General features: G+C 49.5%; 1 protein-coding gene across 1 annotated transcript in view; it reads left to right on the top strand.

Annotated features, from left to right (window-relative positions):
* Positions 1-2,109: 2,109 nt before the first annotated feature.
* The window catches only part of Drc11 (dynein regulatory complex subunit 11), a 128,108-nt gene continuing 110,610 nt past the window's right edge, over positions 2,110-19,607 (top strand). Inside the window, exons 1-5 of the mRNA XM_016007120.3 lie at positions 2,110-2,399; positions 11,204-11,528; positions 13,691-13,810; positions 16,160-16,351; positions 17,610-17,681. Coding sequence (XP_015862606.1) covers positions 2,389-2,399; positions 11,204-11,528; positions 13,691-13,810; positions 16,160-16,351; positions 17,610-17,681 — 720 coding nt within the window. The 5' untranslated portion in view covers positions 2,110-2,388. The remainder of the gene's footprint in view (positions 2,400-11,203; positions 11,529-13,690; positions 13,811-16,159; positions 16,352-17,609; positions 17,682-19,607) is intronic.

Here is a 19,607-nt window from a genome sequence, read left to right as displayed (position 1 = left end):
AGGAAGGCAAGTGTTGGTACCCACATAGGGACAGAGACCTTTTGCTGTTTGTCCCACAGCAGGACTGTTGAGGATCTGTCCTCTCAAGGACATCACGAGGCAAGGTGAAGTCGGGGTTCCCTTCTTTACACAGTGGAAACTGAGCGTGGTCTTCGGAGCCCAACCAGCCCTGGGTTTGCATCAACTCCAGTGTCCCTTTGAGCGCAGCCTCGAAGCCAGCTGCCTGTGCCCTCTGGCTCTCAGTTTCCACCCTGCTTAACTGCCAACAGTAAGGCAATGGCCAATGTCACAGGACGTCATCTGAGTTAGACCCATGCTTGAGACCCTAGCACCAAACTCAAGGGAGCGCCAAGGTCTCTGCATACAGAGGATGTGAAAGGACTGGGTGTTTGTTTGTTTGTTTGTTTGTTTGTTTGTTTGTTTTGGACACAATTTGTGCCTTCTTTGCCTGTCGGAACGCCATCATCAAGCAGTTTGCTTTCTAAAAGAGGTCACACGTGACTCCTAAGGACCATATAAGGCTGGCACTGTCCTCTGCCAGCTGAGTCCTGATTGGGTTATTTCTTCTACGTCTGCCTGGGAATGCAGGTGAATGAAGGGAGTTTATGCAACCTCTTAGGGTTAAGCTGCGGGGTCCTGAGATCTCAATTTGCATTTGTTAACATGCTAATTTACAATTTAGGTCCCGAGGGCCTTGCTGTCTGACTGCTAACTGGGGTCTCCCTCTACCTCAGGAGTTTCGCACTAGTTGGCCTCTAACTCACTTGTCCCTGAGAGCAGCTTGGCTCCTGATGCTGTTGGTTCTCCCAGAGCACAGCAAGATTTTTTTTTTATTAAGTTATTTCATCTTAGAAATGTCTCATTTCCCTGAGTTGTGTTGTATGCATGCATATGTGGGTTTTTTTTTGGGGGGGGGGGGAGGGCACACACACACACACACACACACACACACACACACACACACACACACACACAAGCCAGAATCAACATCAGGAGTCTTCCTCAACTGCTCTCTATCTCATTCTTCCTTTTTATTTTGAGACAGCGTCTCCCCTGCGCCTGGAGCTCACCCAACAGACTAGATTGGCTGGCAGTATTCCCCAGGGCTCCTCATGTCTCCACAGGGATCACTGATGTGTGCCATGGCTTTTTACATGGGTGCTGGAGATCAGAACTCAGGTTCTCATATTTCTTCCCCAAGGAATTCACCACCGGAGCCATCTCCCTAGCCCAAAGGTCTCCCTCTAAGCCAGCCCCATCACCGTGGCTGACTCAGGCTTCCCTCTAGGTCAGGGGCCACTGAGATATGTCTGGCCTTTCTCAGCTTATTCTAATCCCTTTCTAATTAGTCTTCATTCGGTTCTCTTTCATCAAAGAGCATCTCTGAGACCCCGGATGTGTTGTCTCCCAGCTGCTTTCCCCAGGGGGACTTTGGGAACTGGGCGGGGAATAGATCCGGTCTCCACTGCAGTTTCCAATTGGAGGTTCAAGGCAGATTCCTGTAATTCCTCTGCGACTGATACCGGGTGGGGGAGACGTTCCAGCCCCCTTTGCTGCCCCCCTCGGTATTGTGGGGAGGGGTCATTGATCCAGGTCTGTTGTTTCCTGCCTTGGCGCTCTCCCTCGCCACTGCCCACTGCGAGGGTTCAGGACATGCCCCTAGGGGAACTGTAGACTCTTTGTAAAGTTTGCCAGTAAATCTCAACTTTAACCAAGGATGAAGAAAGAGGAGGCAGGAAAGAAAGCCTCCTTGCGGGTCGCCAAAGGCCCACATACACAGGGCACCTCCCCTTTATGGAGCGCCGGCCTCTTTGGTGCTCGTCGGAGTGCGGGACGAAGGAGTGACTTCTGCGCCCACTCGGAAGATGGGAAGACTGAGGTCTGCCGTCAGGAAGGTCCGTGTCCAAGACCCTAGGCAGAGACAGGTGGGACCGCGGCCAGTAGGACCTCGAAAGCCGGACGTACCTCCGCACTCGACCAGCTGCAGAACCTGCCCCGCCCCCAGCTCCTCACCACCCGCTGCCTTGCAGTTGCCAAGGAAACGGGACACGCGTGAGGGCACCGCGTAGGCGTAGAGTTCCGGTTGCTAGGGCGGCCTGGAGCCGCTCTAGTGCGAGAAGGAGAAGCGAGGTTCCAGAGCCCGGCAGCAGCCAGAGCAAGGGAACCCCAGTCGGTGTCTGCGCTCCCCGGAGGGTGACTGCAGGGTGATCCACTTCTCCAAGCCTTTCCCGGCCCCAAGAGACAGGGACTCTGTCCGGTCCCTCCCTCAAGAGGAACCCCCCATCCCTGGGAACCTCAGGGGGTTCCCTGACCTCTACAGTAGGTCAGCCTTCAGAGGGCGAGGAAGAGCTTCCTGGTGGGTGAAGGAAAGACAGAAAGAGGCCAGCCATGTCGAACCAGTAAGTGGTGGATTACCGCTTAGCCTCGGCGGATTCTCCAGGGTGGCTTCTTCTGCCGTTTCCTCTGCTCTCCTCACCCTCCTCTCCATCGTCCTCCTCTCTCCTCCTTTTAATCTTTCATCAGTTTCAGTATGCCTCAGGATCGATTATCCCTTCTTGTTGGCAAAGAACACTAGGCTGTTTGCCTCCGTCCCCAGGGGGAGGACCTACTCCCAGGCCTCTATCACATGCCCATGGCTGACCCAGGCGGCTTTTCTGTTAGTTATGAAGGAGTTGCTTGTGAGAACCCCAGACCCTAAACTACATTCCAGAAAGATCTGGAGGAAGCATCAGCACCCGGCTTCCCATCCTAGTCCCCAGGCCATTGCTGAGTGTGTCTCTCTTACCTCCTTATATATACTTGGCTCTGCAATTGCCGCATATTGTGAGCATGTGGTATGACTAACTGGAGTAAGTCCCAGACCCCAGCCATGGTCACAAGCACTCTGCAAAGCTGTAGCTCTGAGTACTGTTTCCATATCCCAGCACAATGCGGGGCATTGGCTTAGAGCATCCATTTGTGGCAGCCGTAGACCATGGCTCTAGGCCCAGCTTCCAGGAAACCTAAGCCTGGACGATCCCAGCTCACGAGGCTTGGGGTGAGGAGTAGGGTATGGGGAGATCAGGAGAGCAGATGGAGACCCGTGGGGCTGCACGAAGGCTGTTGAACATCAGGTCTAAGCTTCCTGGAGATGAAGTAGGAACTTGACAGTGTGGACACAGGGTGGTGTGCATGAGACATGGAACAAGTGTAGGTAAAAGGGCAAGCCCAGGACAACAGGGCGATGAGCTACCAGAAAAGGAACCAAAGCCTCCCTCCATGGGAAAATGGTGTGGGGAGGAAGGCCAGGCTCTGCTGGGTGCTGTGGGGTGAGCCGGTGGAAAGCCAAGAATGGAAGCCAGATTAGGCATCAGGTCCACGCTCATCACTGACAGTGGTGTGATGGGCCGGAAAGATCATTCTGGAGACAGGGAGGGAAGCCAGTGCAGTGGAGGCCTGACAGTTTCCCCACAGAGGTGATAGGCTGGCCACCCTGGCAGCGGACAGAGTCCTTAGACGTGAAAACACTTTATTTTTGGAATGTCTGGTGGTGAAGGAACCGAGACAGTATAGGAGGCTGGGAGTGGGCGGGTGCCACCCTTGATGGTGAGAGCCAGTGGGACATGTGGGCCAGCAGACAGCTGGGTACTGATTTTGCAAACCGAAGCTGAGTGTAGCCAAACATCTAGAGGGAAGGCAAACGAGAGAGCTCTTCTAAGAGAAGGGCGTATGGAAAGATAACACAGGAACATTGGGGGGCAGTGATGGCAGCTACTGAGAATGTGGGACTCAGCTGGGAGTCGGAGAGAGAGGGGTCTGGAGGCCGTGTGAATAACCAGGAGGCCCCTGGGATGGCACACAGCCAGGACGGAAGGGGGACCCACATTAGAGAGCACCCCCAATACAAACACCTAAACTCCCCAACACAGGGAGGGAGAGAGGGGAGGGAAAGGGAGGGGGAGAGGGGAGGGGAGGGGAGGGGAAGGGGAGGGAGGGAGGGGAGGGGAGAGTGCACAGGCAGGGAAAAGCCAGGCCTCTGGCAGAGCAGGAAGGTGGTTGGAGCATGCAGAAAACAGTGACCGACCGTGCACCCAGGGGGAAGTAGAGAAGGTTTCATTATCTGCCAGTGGTGGGAGATAATCCCCATTTACACACGTAGACACGCCAAGGAAACTCAGCTTATGGTCCCTCCCTAGCCATCGGTGGCAGGAAGAAATCTATCAAGCTCTAGAGCAGCCATGTGGTCTTTCTCAGCTCTTACCCACGGCCCTCCTGACTTCAGAGTCTGTCACGTTTCTAGGTTGTGTTCTCAACTCTGAAATCCATCACGAGCTTTTTAAACCACTAGGCAGTCTCAGGGTTGAAATACATCTAAGTTCTTCTCACCATCATACCTGTGACCCAGCCCCTCGGAGCCTTGGGGGTGGGGTCCACTCCTAAGGATTCATGAGCTCAGGAGGTGACATAGTCCGTCCATACCTAGCTGTCTTGAGAGGAAGGACAGCCTGACCATTACTGCGCTCTCCCCTTTGACCCCCACCTGGCCACAACCAGTGTCCACACAAAGAATCGTGTGACTGAAGCATCCTCACCATGCTCGGAACAGGGCAGAAATGTCCCACGGGCCCCTTGACTGGTGGCGGGTAAGCCTCACAAAGGTGTGCCCACAGCCTCACAGGTTGTTTGCCATTAGACCAAAAGAAGTCCTGGCTTGTGCTACAACGTGAGTGAACTTGCTACACAGTACGAGTGTAGGAAGACACCCACAGAGAGTGAGTTAGGACAGACTCCGTTTATAGACCGCTCCCAAGTAAAGATGGCCCACCTTACATCTGCATCATGGAGGCATCAAAAGCTGTCGGAATTAAGAAGACACCATACTGTGACTTTTGAAGGTGGATCTTCTCCTGGGCTAATGATTTATGTCTGGTTCTCTGGATGCTCGGCCAGGTCAACTCTTAATCAAGAAGGAAACTCCTGCCTCTGTAGTGTGCCATGCTACTGAAATAGGTCTTCACTGAGGATGTGTGTGTCACGTAAAGCTCTGTGTGGCACTGTCTAGATAAGGCCAACTGAGGCAATCTCGGGATTCATGGCCAAGGGCTGGGACGAGGCAGACTCAAGAGTGACTATTTGTCTGGACAGGATTCTCTTGGAGTGATGAAAACGTTCTAGAACTGGACAGTGTGATGGTTGTACAGCACCGTAAATATACTAGAGCCACCCTGCTACCCCATGGAAGACAGGGTTCCTGGTGGTTTGAGAAATGTGTCTCTTGTTTAGCGCCTTGCAGCGTCCCTCACCTCACATTATCATCACATATGTCCCACGTGCGCCGAAGGACCAGACCCTGCAGGGAGGGCGTGAGCTCATGCCACACCATGTCTGTGAAGGAGGTCAGCACTCTGTAGGCTGGTGTGGCTGAGGCATGGTAGTCAGGTCCCTGGCAGCCAGAGTGGTGGAGTGTGGCTACAGATACAGTGAAGGGATCAAGGCAGGACGCCCTAGACTCTTAAGGAACAGGTCTGTCAGAAAGCGATGGAGCCATCTTTAGTGGTGAAGAAATCAGGCCAAGACATGGAATCCGAGTGCTCACCTAGCACTCCATATTTCCCTTCGGCCACCACCATGCCCCTAGGGTCCTTGAAAGGTGCAGGTGAGGAAGAGAGAGGCTTCAGCCCGCAGGGAGAACCTGTGAGGCTCCAGTCACCAGGACTGCCTTTGGCTCAATGTTCCAGCGATAGCCAGTCTGCCATAGCCACGAACGTTCCTTGTTGTCCTTTCCTGGCTGAAGTGGGTGCATGAAGGCATAAACTCTGTGGAGGGCACAGACCCCCCGTGAGCCTGTCTAGCTGGCTCTCCCCAACACAGTACCCACTCACCCTGCCTTTCTGTTCCACTGGGGCATCTGTGGATCCCCATGCTAGAAGCCTGAGTCTGTTGATGCATGTGGGTCTGGGTGGGGTCAAGCCACTCATCCATGCTTTTAGGAGGCAGCCCCTTTATAGTGCTGCTGCAAGGATAAGCAACTTGAAGTATAAGTTGCTGTGGTAGTTTAAATAAGAATGGTCAACATAGGCTCATGCATTTTAATATTTGTTCCCGGTTGGTGGAACTATTTGGGAAGGATTAGGAGGTGTGGCCTTGTTGGAGGAGGTGTGTCATGGGAGGCAGGCTTTGAGGTTTCAAAAGCCCATGTCATTCCCGGTTAGCTCCTCTACTTCCTGCTTACTGATGAGATGTAGGCTCTTGGCTACTGCTCCAGCACCATGCCTCCGTGCCCTCCGCCACACACTCTGCCATGGCAGTCATGGACTCTAACCCTCTGGAACCACGAGCCTCTTCTAAATTGCTCTGGCCATGGTTTGCTATGGTAATAGAAAACTTACCAAGACAGTTACCCATAGTCTTTCACTGTTTATTCCATCCCCACATTAAAATTATAATATTTACTCTCAGTTTATTATTCCCAGGTTCTTGTTCATATTAAATTTGTATACCAGCCTCCAGACTTTGCTGTTTTTACATTTTAAGTCTTTGAGCAGGAGCAGATCTTGCCTTCTGTTTGTTCTTGACTTCTGCACTCTAGAATATTTTCCAGCTGGATCTGTGTGGCCCCCCACTCCACCCCAGTATTCTTTAACGCCCTTAATTTGAACTGGAATAGAGCTGGGACTTCTATTTTTTCCTCGACCCTTCCTTTATGTAGGGGGTCATCTGAGCCTTGCAACCTTGCTGTTTTAATCAACGTCATTTACTGTTACTGATTTCCTTGCATTTGGCAGTTAAACCATTTATAAACAGCAGTGTTAAAAGTCCTTTTTTTTTGGGTCAATCCCTTCTTCCTCTTTTACTCCGAATTTCCAGGGTCATGTTGCTTGTGTTTCCCTGGTGAGGATGCAGTGGTCCCTAGATCCAGCATCCTGCGGCAGCCATCTCTTTAGTGTGCACAGGGCATCTTTGCTCAGGGCTGTCTGTCAGTTTGCCAAGTATTTTCTCAAATGCCCGTAACTACCCTGTAGTTTTGACCTTCTAGGGCTGTAAGTAGGTGCTCCTGCATGCTGAGCCGCAGTCATTCCAAGATTCCCCCTGCCTTGGTTAGAGATGCTTTTCTTCTGGCTGTGTTTGGTTTGCTGAATGGAGTTTCGGGTCCGAGTCCTGATCAAAATCAGCCTGTGCTCTTCTCCTGTCCCCATATCTGTTGGCTGAGGCCCCAAGCCCCAATTTGTACCCAAAGCAAATCCTACGACATTTCTATGTTTGATGCTACCAGCTGTGGGGCCTGCTGGTGTGCTCGGCCTGCGTTCTCTCAGGCCAGTGACCGTCCTAAGTTATGTTCCTCTCAGATTCCGGGAGTCTGGGCTTTGGCGACATGACCTCCTTCTCACTTTACACCCTTCATGACATTGCGTTCTCCAGGCCGATGGCCAGCCACAGCTGCCTCTCTCTAGGTCTGACATCATCTTTGACTTGCTCATCTGTGCTGTCTCCTGTCCTCCCCTGTTGCTTATCTTTCTGAGGTGTGAACACACAGATGCAGCAGGTCGGGCATCTGAGGTGTGAACACACAGATGCAGCAAGTCGGGCATCTGAGGTGTGAACACACAGATGCAGCAAGTCGGGCACACCTGTGCTTTGAGCGCGTGCACGGTTGCTTCTGTGGGTCTCGCTCTTCCGTGGACAGTCATCGCCTCTGCTCAGTGATGCCTACCATTAACCCCTAAGGAGTTGGGGAGTGGAGTGTCCTGCAGTAGCCGAAGCTCAGACTTCCTGAGGATCCTGTTCTCTTCTGTGAGACACCACCTAGCTCTTCCACTAGCAGAGCCCTCTAATTGATGTTGAATTTTTGGAAGTGTGGTGCTTGCACACACTGTGGATGGAGTGCGGGATGCCTGACTCAGCATCCTAACTCAGTGGGATGGAGTGGCGGATGCCTGGCTCAACATCCCAACTCAGTGGGATGGAGTGGCAGATGCCTGACTCAGCATCCTAACTCAGTGGCATGGGAGGAAGGAAAAGCTCTGCTTTGGGATTCGCACAGTCTTTGCTTCTCATAGTAACCCTGTGTCTTGCCCCTAACTGCTCATGCTTGCTTTCCTCCTGACATTCGGGAGCCATAAAGCTTAAAAGGCCAACAATGAACCCTAAGGCCAGAACACCACCACATGGTGTGCCCTCAACCCCTGTGACTTGAGCTTCTGAATGCTCTGCCTTCCTCATCTCTAAACCAGGAAAATCTTTTACCTACATCAGAAGGGTATTGTGCATGCACTATTATGTGAATAGCTCTCAGAAGTGTAGCTGAAGGAGTATATAATAAGTAACCGCCTTTATCACTATTAACTCACCACCTTCATCATTAGATCATCACCAGCATCAACCACTATCACCACCATCACAATCATTAACCACTATGACCACCATCATCATTACCACTATCACCACAGTCATCACCATCACCATCATACCACCGTAACCATGGCCTCATGACCCTGAAAATCTTCTCACATCAGGAGGCTGCATCTGTCATTGGGCCAGTTAGACAAAAGCAGCACTGGTGATCCGGGCATCAGCCAGGGGCCACTGCAGTTTATCAGCACAGTGGATTGTAGAGCAACAATTCTGAGGAATGGGTTGGGGGGTGGGGGTGGGGGGATGTCAGAGAAATCTGAAGGTGGAGCTTATTGCTGACATTAGGATGCCATCAAAACAAGGTGGTGCTCTCCCCCAGTGCTCCCTCAGTTGCTTGTTGAGTGACAATAAAGGACTTGAAAGGCTGTGAACTCACAAGGAGAAAGAGCACCTGAGTACCTGCTGAGAATCATCAGGCACCCTGAAGAGGGAAAGATGGGCCTGAGGTGTGAAGCAGTTGGGGAGCTAGACCCAAAGCCAGAGGTCCCCTGCAAGGGGCATGCCCTGGAGCTTCTGAGGGGGCTGGAAGGAGCTTTGACTGTAGGGCAGTATCAGGTCATGTCACCCCCAATCCCATTTCTCACACCCCAGGGAGCAGGTGGCTAAGCGGCTCCAGGTCCAGCAGAAAACGCAACATGCAAACAGGTAGTTGGCCACCAGGACAAGGACACCTGGAAAGTGTCTAGGCTGGAGCCACAAGGGCATCCAAGTTCTCAAGCTCTGGCTTCTCAGATTCAAGGAACAGGGTATTCATCCTTTCCAGAGCAGCCTCCGCCCAGACACCCTTGATATATAAGCTGATTTCAGCCTTAGTTCTTTTTTTTTTTTTTTTTTTTTTTTTTTTTTTGGTTTTTCGAGACAGGGTTTCTCTGTGTAGCTTTGCGCCTTTCCTGGAGCTCACTTGGTAGCCCAGGCTGGCCTCGAACTCACAGAGATCCGCCTGGCTCTGCCTCCCGAGTGCTGGGATTAAAGGCGTGCGCCACCACCGCCCGGCAAGCCTTAGTTCTTAAGTGTCAAAGGCAAAAATTTGGGATAGGAAAATGTCTCCTGCAATTATTTCAGTCTGAACAGGCATATTTAGCAAATCTAAAACCTGAACTATCTATTAATAGAAAAAACAAAAAGGGGATGGTATGGTGCTTTTGGTGAATGATGTCCCCAGCCTTCAGCTGCCTCCACCCCACCCCAGGAGGGCATGGAACAGTCTGCATTTCATACAGCTATTCAACAAGCTTCTTGTTGTATAGACTCCACCCAGTCGAATGGGGCAAGAGACCCCAGCAGGCACAGACCCCACCAGCCCCTCACTTCTCATACGCTGTTATGGTTCTAAGGACAGCAACTGTTGGCTTTAGCTGTGGTTCATCCACACAGTCTCACATCTGTGTGAAACCGTCTGTTTGGTGACCGACTGTGGTTATTCACGTCTCATTGGTGGACTGTCTCTAGTCCTTTGCTATTTTCTTAAACAATGTTTTGTTTTATGTGTGTTAGTGTTTTGTCTTCATGTATGTGTGTCTGTGGACCACCTGCATGCCATGCCTGCTGAGGACAGAAATGGGCATCAGATCCCCTGGAACTGGAGGTGCAGAAGGCTGTGAGCTGTTGTGTGGGTGCTGGAACTGAACCCAGGTCCTCTGCAAGAGCAACTAAATACTCTCAACCACTGAGCCGTCAGCCTCAGACTTCCACTATTATTATGTCTTAAAATACTGGAGCTGGAGGGATAGCTCACCCCGTAAACGGTTTGCCTTGCAAGCATACAGACCTGGATTTATTAAAAATAAGAAAGAAAAAAAAAGGCTGGGTATGATGACACACTCTTACACTTTCAGCACTGGGGAGGTAGAAAAAAGGGGGAATCCCTGGGACCCACTGGCCAGCCACTCTAGACTACGGGATGAATACCAAGGCCAGTGAGACCCCATCTCAGGAAACAAGGTTTTTGTCTCCTGAGAAATGACATAGGGGTTGATCTTTGGCCTCCACACACCTGCACACACACACACACACACACACACACACACGCGCGCGCGCGCGCACCCACACCAAGATTCTAAAGGGCTGGGGATATATTTCAATGGTAAAGTGTTCACCTAGCATGCTCAAAGTCCTGAATTCATTCCCCAGTGCAGAAAAAAATTATACTGCTACAAATCATACTTGATACGTTGTCATAAAATTTTATCCACAGAGTCTGCACAGATCTAACTTTACAAGGCAATGTGGAATTACTTTCCAAAATGGTAGTTTCAATACACACTCCATCATATATACATATATACATTTAAATCAGTTAAAATCAGTTAATTGTTCTGGATATACATTAATTTATTATTTAAATTAGTGTAGTAACACTGGCTTCACAGACATGCTGAAGAACAGTTATATTATTTATAAAGAGGTTTTTAAAAACTGTTTACTAATCATAGCAGTGGTTGGAGGGAAACAGACAAACACGGGCATGTCAAAACACTGTAAGTTGTCTCGAGAACCTTCCAGTGCCGGGCAGTGGTGGCACATGCCTTTAATCCCAGTACTCAGGAGGCAGAGGGGAGGTGGATCTCTGTGAGTTCAAGGCCAGCCTGGGCTACAGAGTGAGTTCCAGGACAGGCTCCAAATCTCCACAGAGAAACCCTGTCTCGAAAAACAAAAAACAAAACAAAAAAAGAGAGAACCTTCCAGCCACTCACTGTGTTCAGAGCTCACACCTGCCTGTGTGTTCTGTTTTAGGATGTCAGGTGGCCAGTACGGGTGCCCAGTGGGATCAAATGTATACATGAGGTTGTCTAAACGCTGTGTCTTCCTCCAGAATGTACAATAAAATGTGGCACCAGACCCAGGAAGCCCTCAATACTCTGCTTGACAAAGAGTCTGAGAAGATGACCGAGCCTCAGAGAAACAAGGTCATAGTCTTCCAGATGTTAGCCACCTTCTACATAAAGTATGTGCAGATCTTCAGGAACATGGAGAATGTCTATGACCAGATAGTCCATCCGCAGAAACGCCTGCTGATTCGCAAGATCCTGGATGGAGTGATGGGTCGCGTTCTGGAACTGAAGAACGAGATGGTAGAGTTGGAAATGACAGAGTTCCATTATTTTGACGACATCTTACAGGACCTGAAGTTGGCTCCCGTAAGTGTTTTTGTCACTGTGTCCTCGGCAGGCTTTTTTTTTTTTTCTTGAAATAAGGCACTTGAGGCTGTGTCCCACGGTCTGCAGACTCTTAGCCGTGTTGACATGTGATGACCTTGTTGAAGTAAAAGCCTGAACGTTCTCTTCACTTAAACCTCACCATCATGAGGAAGGCGTTGGGTGCTTCCTTGTCTGTGTAGACCAGTCTTTGCGCCGTCCATGGGTCTGTTTGACACCGAAGTCCTGTTATCACAGAGATGCCATTATGTCAAGATGGTTGAAATGGAGTAAACTGACCCTCGCACAAATACTCCATAGCCCAAAGTCTCCCATTTTCTCTGGGCCATGCCCCCAAATCTCTGGGTCCACGATGCCCTTCTGCCTTCTAGTACCCCATCATCACTTAGATGATAGTCTTGGAAGGCCTGGACCTTGTGCCCAGTGGGATGACTCTCTTCCTTTGCTTTGGGTCAGTACTGATCCAGAAGGTTTATAGCTATGGCCTTTGATCCTTAGGCACTGCAGAAGAAGGCATCTCTCCTTATTGCCCAGGAAGCCTCCCTCTGCCTCCTGGTAATCTGGCCATCTCCTATGGTCACTCAGACCCTGCCACTGGACCTTTTCCCCTTACTGACAGACATTTGCCTGAGGTTTCTCTAATATCCTGGGTGGATGGACTTTCAAGGTCCACTAGACACCTCATTTCTTCCAGCAATAGGCCCTATGAACTCACCTTCAATTTTAAAAGGGTGATTCCCTCAGGTAGAGTTAAAAAGACAAAATGTCTTTATATGGGACTTAAGGCTTCTTCACTTTGAAAATAGTTTGATTTTTGTAAATGCAATTCCTTTTTCTGGGGAAGATTCTTCTAGCAGTGTTATCTGATGGCATCAGAATAGACTAACGAAAGCAGCTGGAAAGAGTGGAGACATTCCAGAATTTGCATGTGCATTTCCTGCGTTTCTAAGAACAAAAGTGAACCACCAGATTCAGTCAGGTGTGCTTGGCTCACCCGGGTGAAAAGAAGAACAGCCTGGGCCAAATGTGGAATCGCTGTTTATTGAATTATAGTCCCAAATTGAATTAGTAAGGTGACATTCAATGTCTAAATCTAATTTCAAGGCTGTTAAATGGTTACAGTCTAAAGAGTTTGGGGGACTCACATGCTGGCCTCCCTCCACTTTCCCTGCTATTCACACTGCCCCAAACTTCAACTCTTCACCTTCCTTACAACTAGGAAATGTTGCTGCTGTGAGAGGCCAATTATGCCCAGGAAGGAGAGGGGTGACGGGAATAGACATCGCTCAAAAAGTCTATGCTATAGGATGACATCAGCAGTGTTTCCCACCAGCCCTGGAACTGGTGGACAAGCCATATGATATCTTTGACATGCAGGGGCCAGAACACTGGGCCAGCATTAGCGTCTGGGTTCCGTGAACAGTGTCCTGGTAAAGAAGCAAGCCTTGGGAATGTCCCTGCCTTTGGACCATTCCAGCCAGCATCCTCTGCAGTTGGCCACTGTGGCCATTCTCTCACCAAGTCCACGCTCCTTGCTGTTTTTCTGGCCAGCCCCCAGCAGTTTGTATGGTAGGACTTGAGTCCTCTCCACAGAGATTGGGACACCAGGGGAGCTGTGCCAGTCAGAACTTCCCTGAGAGAATCTGAAGCCAGAAAATGATGGTATCTGTGTCTCTGTGATGAACTGTCCTCCTAAGGTGGGCCTCAGTCAGCTGTGGAGAGTGGAGAGAATAAAGCTAGAGCCAGAAGGAAAGATGGGGAGGAATAGCAGGACATCTTCATCCCACCTCTGCCCTTGGTCCTATGAATTACTCAAAATGCTTCCATATGTGACCACTGGGGTGTGAACCCACATCTTCATGCTGTGTAGCAAGCACTCTCGGCCACTGAACCTTCTCTCTGCCCCACCCCCCATCATCCACCCCTCACCCCCATCCCCCCACCTTCCATCCCCCCACCTTCCATCCCCTCACCCCTCATCCCTCACCCCCATCCCCCCACCTTCCATCCCCTCATCCCCCCATCCCCTACTCCCCACTCCCACAAGCAAGTCTCTGTGATTTGCTCATCCTGCAGCGATTCTAGGTGGATTTAAGTCCTGGGAGCCCGACAGAATGGTCTTACACTTATTCTCTCTTCCTCAGCAACAGTTGGACGTCCCCATACCCAGGTATTTTTTGAAGGAGAGGTTAGAAGTCATAAAAGGAAGAGAGAAGATCCTCGCCCGGATCTTAAATGAATGTGGACTGAACCTTCCTGATGTGGTTTGTACCATTCTAACAAATGTCTTTCTTTGTCTGTCTAACCTCCTCCTCCTCCTCCATGCCCCCGACGGTCTGGGAAACATTTACCTTATTCTCAAATAGAGAAAAGAGCTTCCCTTCCCCGCTTGCTATATGAGGCCTATAAGGGATTGTGTAACTTTGGCATGGTTGTTAGTGATTTGTTATAATTACTTTATATAAAATAAAAATCAAATGATAATGCTTCGTGGGTTACATCGGGAGCCATAAGACTGAGCCAATCACCAGCTGGGTTTGCTTTTTCATCTCTAATTCACCAGGTAAAGTCAGGAACTAAACCCACCAAGTTCAGAATTCACAAACTCAAAACCTACTGTGTGTTCTCAGTCGCTCCCTGGTCTTTTATGAGTTCTAACTGAGTGACATTTGAATCACCTAGAAGGATTATTGCTGGGAAAAGAAAGCCTTTAAGAAACCCTCAGAAGGGCCTGGGAGACGGTTCAGTGAGTAAAGAGTTCTCTTCACAAGCATGAGGCCCGGAGTTCAAACCCCCAGAGCCCTTGTAAAGCTGGCTGTGGCAGCAAAAGTGCCTCTACCCGTCCAGGGGCATTCTCCCATGATGTTCCCCTACGCGGGTACAGCTTCCAGGACAACAGTAGCCTCACTCTGATCCCATTCAGGTCTTCATGGCCTCTAAAGACTCCCTAACAGCCTTGCTTATGTATGTCAGCACCCCTAAAAATGGCACACACCAGTCACCTAGACCTGTTGCTATGTACCCCACCTGGGACCCCACAGTCTGCAGCACGAACCCACATTGTTTTCTGTTTTAATGATGTTCATCATGGTTGGATGTGTGTGTGTATTGTTCATGTGCACACAAGTGCATGTGCGTGCACTTGTGTGTTGAGTGTGTTTCTCAATCATTCTCCACCTTACTTTTTGATACAAGGCCTCTCACCCGACCTGGACATTACCGATTCGGATAGACTGGTTGGCCACTGAGTGTCATGGCCCCTTGGCTATGCCCCATGGGGTTCCAGGCACACACTGTCACACCCAGCTTTTTAGCTGAGTGCTGGAAATTCAAACTCAGTTCCTCAGCCTTGATAGAGACTGAGTCACCTCCTCATCCCCTGTCTTTTCACACATAAACGTAAACAGTTCTGAATGGTTTAACATTCTAGTCACTGCCGTCTACAGCTGACCTCAGCCTCTTACTTGTAGTACATTTAAGTCCTCATCTCAGAGACATCGTTTCCATTGCTATTTTCTCATTAAGCAAATGATGGAATCTCCAGCCTTAATCAATATGTCTGATTGACATTTCTGGTCATCTCAGGTCTAATTTGCTATGGAACTAAACTTTTGGTGTGTCTGTTAGCTTTCTTTTTGGAAAGTAGTGGTCTGGTCCATAGTGGCTAACCTTGGTTATTAACTTATCACACCTGGGAAAAGGGAACCTCAACTGAGAAATGGCTTCCATCAGATTGCTCTGCGGACAGGTATATGAGGACTTTCTTTTTACAAAGAATTTTTGTTTTGGCTTAGTTTTTGAGAATTTTGTGCATGAGCCCTGTGTTTACACCACTCCCCACAAACTCTTCCTGGGACTCACCCCTCCTTCCAAATTCATGGTCTCTTCTTTATTTACCATTGTTGCATGTATATATAGAGACATTATATATATAATATGTAATTGTATATAGTTATATATATATAACATATATTTATAGTTCATTATAAAATAATGAATGTGTGTATATACATTATATATGTTATACATGATGAATATGTTACAAATACATTCATACACGCATCTACAACCTACTAAGTCCATTTAACATTGCTCATGTGTACATGTGTCCTGAGATGACCACTTGAGATCAGACATCCTATTTGGGAACTTAATCCCTGGAAGAAACTAATTCTCCCTCTCTTCATTTTAATGTGGGACATTTCCTTGATTGTTAGCTGTAGGAGATCCCAGCCCACTGTGGGTGGCGCCATCCCTCAGCAGGTGGGCCGAGACTGTCCAGAACGGTAGCTAACGGTGAGCTGGAAGCCAGCCGGTAAGCAGCACGTCTCTGTGGTGTTTGCTTCATGCTTCTGACCTCAACTCCTGTCCTGGCTTCTCTTGACGATGAAGTGAAATAAGCCCTTTCCTCTCCAAGTTGCTTGTGGTCATGGTTTTTATCACAACAGAAACGCAATCTAGAACACAGCCCTTAAGTCAGGATCACAGTCTATAGTTGCTGTAGTACAGTACGCAGTTGGCGGCAAGTGCCTTACTTGTTAAGCCGTCTTGCTGGTCTAGTTCAACATGTATAAGTAGCGATTTGCCTGATTTTTTTGTTTTTATTTTTGTAGAAATTCGCCGTAAAGAGCCTAGCATTGGAGGAGGCTGTCAAAATGATCCAGATTGCTGAGCGGGCAAGGCAGGGCCGCCTCAGGGCAATGTTCATGAAGCAGATCTTCCTCCAGGAGTGCAGAGCCAAGGAGATCAAGCTGCTGGGCCAGAAACTAGCGGACACCAGCCTGGCTGCGCTGCAGATCCAGAAAGTACGGACGTGGGGGCGCTTCTGGATTTGGGGGGCAGGCAACACGTTCCAGCCTCGTGGCTGAGCTCTGAAATTCAAAACCCCTACCTATAGGAAAGCTGTGTTGAGTTAGTAAACCCCACAAAGATTTATTGGCTTACCCTGGAGAAGCATCGTCTTGTTTTTATTTTGTTTGTTGTAAACTTGGAAGTTAAAGATGCAGAACACTGTGTTTAAAGACTTCCAAAAGGGCACCGATAATTGTTGGAAAGAATGTTGCTAGACTCTAGCAAGGATGTAAACCCACAATCAAGGTTTTAAAAAACTGCATCCATGCAGAGACAATTGGGGAGATGCCAGGAGCAACTCCTGGGGCCTTGAAGACAAGCTCGCTACTTAGCACATTCCAGCCACCAGCCTAAGGGCCAGAACCACGGTATTCCTTCTAGAGGGGCCCCAGGGACTGATTTTTTTTCCCTCTTAAATAGTGTTGCTATTAGTGTACCCTGTCTTTTTCCTAGTGGAGGGCAAGTTTGCTTGTAAGAAGATGAAAACTACTGCCATGTGGCACAAATCTGAATTAAATTAAAAAGAGAGTAAGTCTAGGGAGCCTGAGTATGCAGCACATTGTCCTCAGCTGTGTCTGGGTAGTCGTGAGAGAGGACATGAGAAGGACAGGCAGATCCCTTTCTTTCTATCTCTGGCCTCTGCACCCTAAGCTACGCTTTAGTTTTACAGTTTTTGGAAGCATCTGAGCTGTTACTTCCCAAGTTACTTTGGAAGGTTTTAATTGTAAAACAATGAAGTGCTATCTTTAGGTACAGCCTCATTCTTCTGACTTCTAGAAGTTTCTCTTGAAGAATCCCAAGTAAGATTCGAAGACATCTATGAGTCATTTCTGTAATCACCCTTCTTTAAAACTATTGTCTGTGGGGGCTGTAGAGATGGCTCAGTGGCTATAGCATTGGCTGCTCTTCTGGCAGACCTGGGTTCAATTCCCAAGCACCTACATGGTGGCTCACAACCGTGTATAAATTCAGTTCCAGGGGATCTGATGGGCTCTTTTGGCCTCTGTGGCTGTTAGTTCCCATCCATGTATTGCACAGACATACATGTAGGTGAAACACTCGTACACATAACATAAAATAAAAATATAAGAAAGCTGTTGCCTGTTATCCCAACGTTTAAAAATCAATCCTAGTGGCACCCACAAGTGCGTGCTAGAGCTGGGCAGTTTCTAGGAGAACTTCGGATGGGAGTAACGATGCATTTGTTCGCAGGTTTGGCGAGGTTTCCATCAAAGCAGGAAAACAGTGAAGGAGAGGGAAGAGGAGATGGTATTCCTGGGGATGGTAAGTTCGATCCTTAAAGAGCAGATTCTGCCGGATGTGCAGCTTCTCTAGTGAGCATCTGGGGAAAGCAAGGAAAACAGAACTGGTGACTGGCATGCCTCTGCGAGATGCAGAGAACTCCAGACAGGAGGCAGGCGGTTGCGTCGGGAGTCCCGCACTCCTGCCTAGTGCCGGCAGAGTCCCGGCTTCCTGAGTGTCTTCCTGGTGAGAATGGAACAGCTTTGGTCCAGCTGGCCCTGGAGGGTCCGTTTCCACAGATGAGTAAGTCCTGGGTGTATCGCCGTGTAGCTGTGTCAACGACACAAAACAGTGGCTTAGGCAACCATCCGTGCTGTGGCGCAGGATCAGGAACCTGGCACAGCTTAGTTCTCTGCCTAGGGTGTCACACGGCTACTGTTGTGCAAGCTGGGGCGGAGGGGTCTCATCTGAGGCTCAGGTGGGAAAGGATCTGCCTCCAAGGCCACGTGGCTGTTTGCAGCGCCCCACTCCTGGTGGGCAGTCAGACCAGGAACATCAGTTCTTCGCCAGCTCTCAGTGGAAACAGGCCAGCACCTGGTCTCATGGACCCTGGAATCTCCCATGTGGCAGCTTGCCTTCCCAGAGACAGCAGGGAAAGAAGGTACACTCGTGGTATGCAGACCTTCGACATTGCCGTGTTGTTAGTTAAAAGTGAGTGACAGGTTCCCACAGAGGAGTTACAGCAGGTTGTAGGGACCAGAAGGCAGGGCACCAGGATCCCCTTAGAGTCTGGGGCAATGGATCCTCAGTACATTCTGTGCATGGAGCATGGGGCTTCTGAAGAGGGTTCATGTGTCCTGATCAGAGCCCATGCCCCCCAGGGCAGCCCACGACTTCGTTTTCAGATCCCTCTCTTCCTCAACTGAAACCATCCCCCCTCTCCCCACCCCCACCCGGGTCCTGCTAAATTACTGGGTACTGTTCCCTGTCGAAGCTCAGGAGACCTCGTGTGTCCTTTACACGTGACATCCCTTCAGAGCCCAGGAAATCAGCTCTGTAACACTGGCATCACCAGGGATGTGCTCAAGTGCTCATTCCTGATGGGGCCTCATTTGTTGTCAGCTTTGGTTGCCATTAAAGGAATTTTAACGGAGAATCCTAAAATCCCAGCAAGTCCTACAGCATCAGCTTCGGGTGTATCACATGCAGCCAGCCGCATTGCTGGGGGCCCCATTGGTGCCCTCAGATAAAAACACATCGACAGCAGTGTTGGCAAGGACTGGGTATGTGAAAAGAACTAGCTGCCTGTGGAGCTTTGGTGAGGCTGAGTAAGATAAAGAGAAACAGGAATATAAATAGACCATAAATAACCACAGACACTAACAGGCTAAAAAAACTATTAGAACGTGTCTTGAACCTCTGTGGTCATAAATTAGAAGACACTGAACAGAGAAGGTCATCTAGGGAAATATAAATATCAAAACTCACGGAAGCCGTAAGAAACCTCAATTAAGCCAATCACAGTAGCAGAGGCTTGACAGATTCTCCAGCCTCTGGGTTAGTCGGGGCCTTGGAGAATTAGGCGCCAAGGGCAGAGTCAATGCTTCTGCAAAGTCATTCAGGAAACTTCATTCCAGAAACCAGGGTGGAGCTGAGCCCAGTCAGTACAGCGGAGGTGGTTCGGGTGGTACTGTATGGTCCACATAATGATGACCTGTGTGGCCAAGCACCAACGCCAGCGCACAGTGAGTTAACCTGGCTGGACCTTGCTCCCGGGGCTTGGAGCACCTGCCCATGAAGGACCAGAGGTCCATCACATCCCCATCCTGCTCCATTCCTCCACCTAAGCAGTTCAGCTAGGGTCAGACTCTGGATAGGGCATTTCTGTTGCAAAACAAAACCAATCAAATACAGTTAATTTTCACTCGGTCGGGAGACAGAGCGAATTACCAACCAGAAGTGGCCTTG

This window comes from Peromyscus maniculatus, chromosome 13, assembly GCF_049852395.1.
Source record: "Peromyscus maniculatus bairdii isolate BWxNUB_F1_BW_parent chromosome 13, HU_Pman_BW_mat_3.1, whole genome shotgun sequence".
Taxonomy (NCBI): domain Eukaryota; kingdom Metazoa; phylum Chordata; class Mammalia; order Rodentia; family Cricetidae; genus Peromyscus; species Peromyscus maniculatus.
The sequence above is the reverse complement of the archived record's forward strand: the minus strand, read 5'-3'. Positions and strand labels throughout refer to the sequence as shown.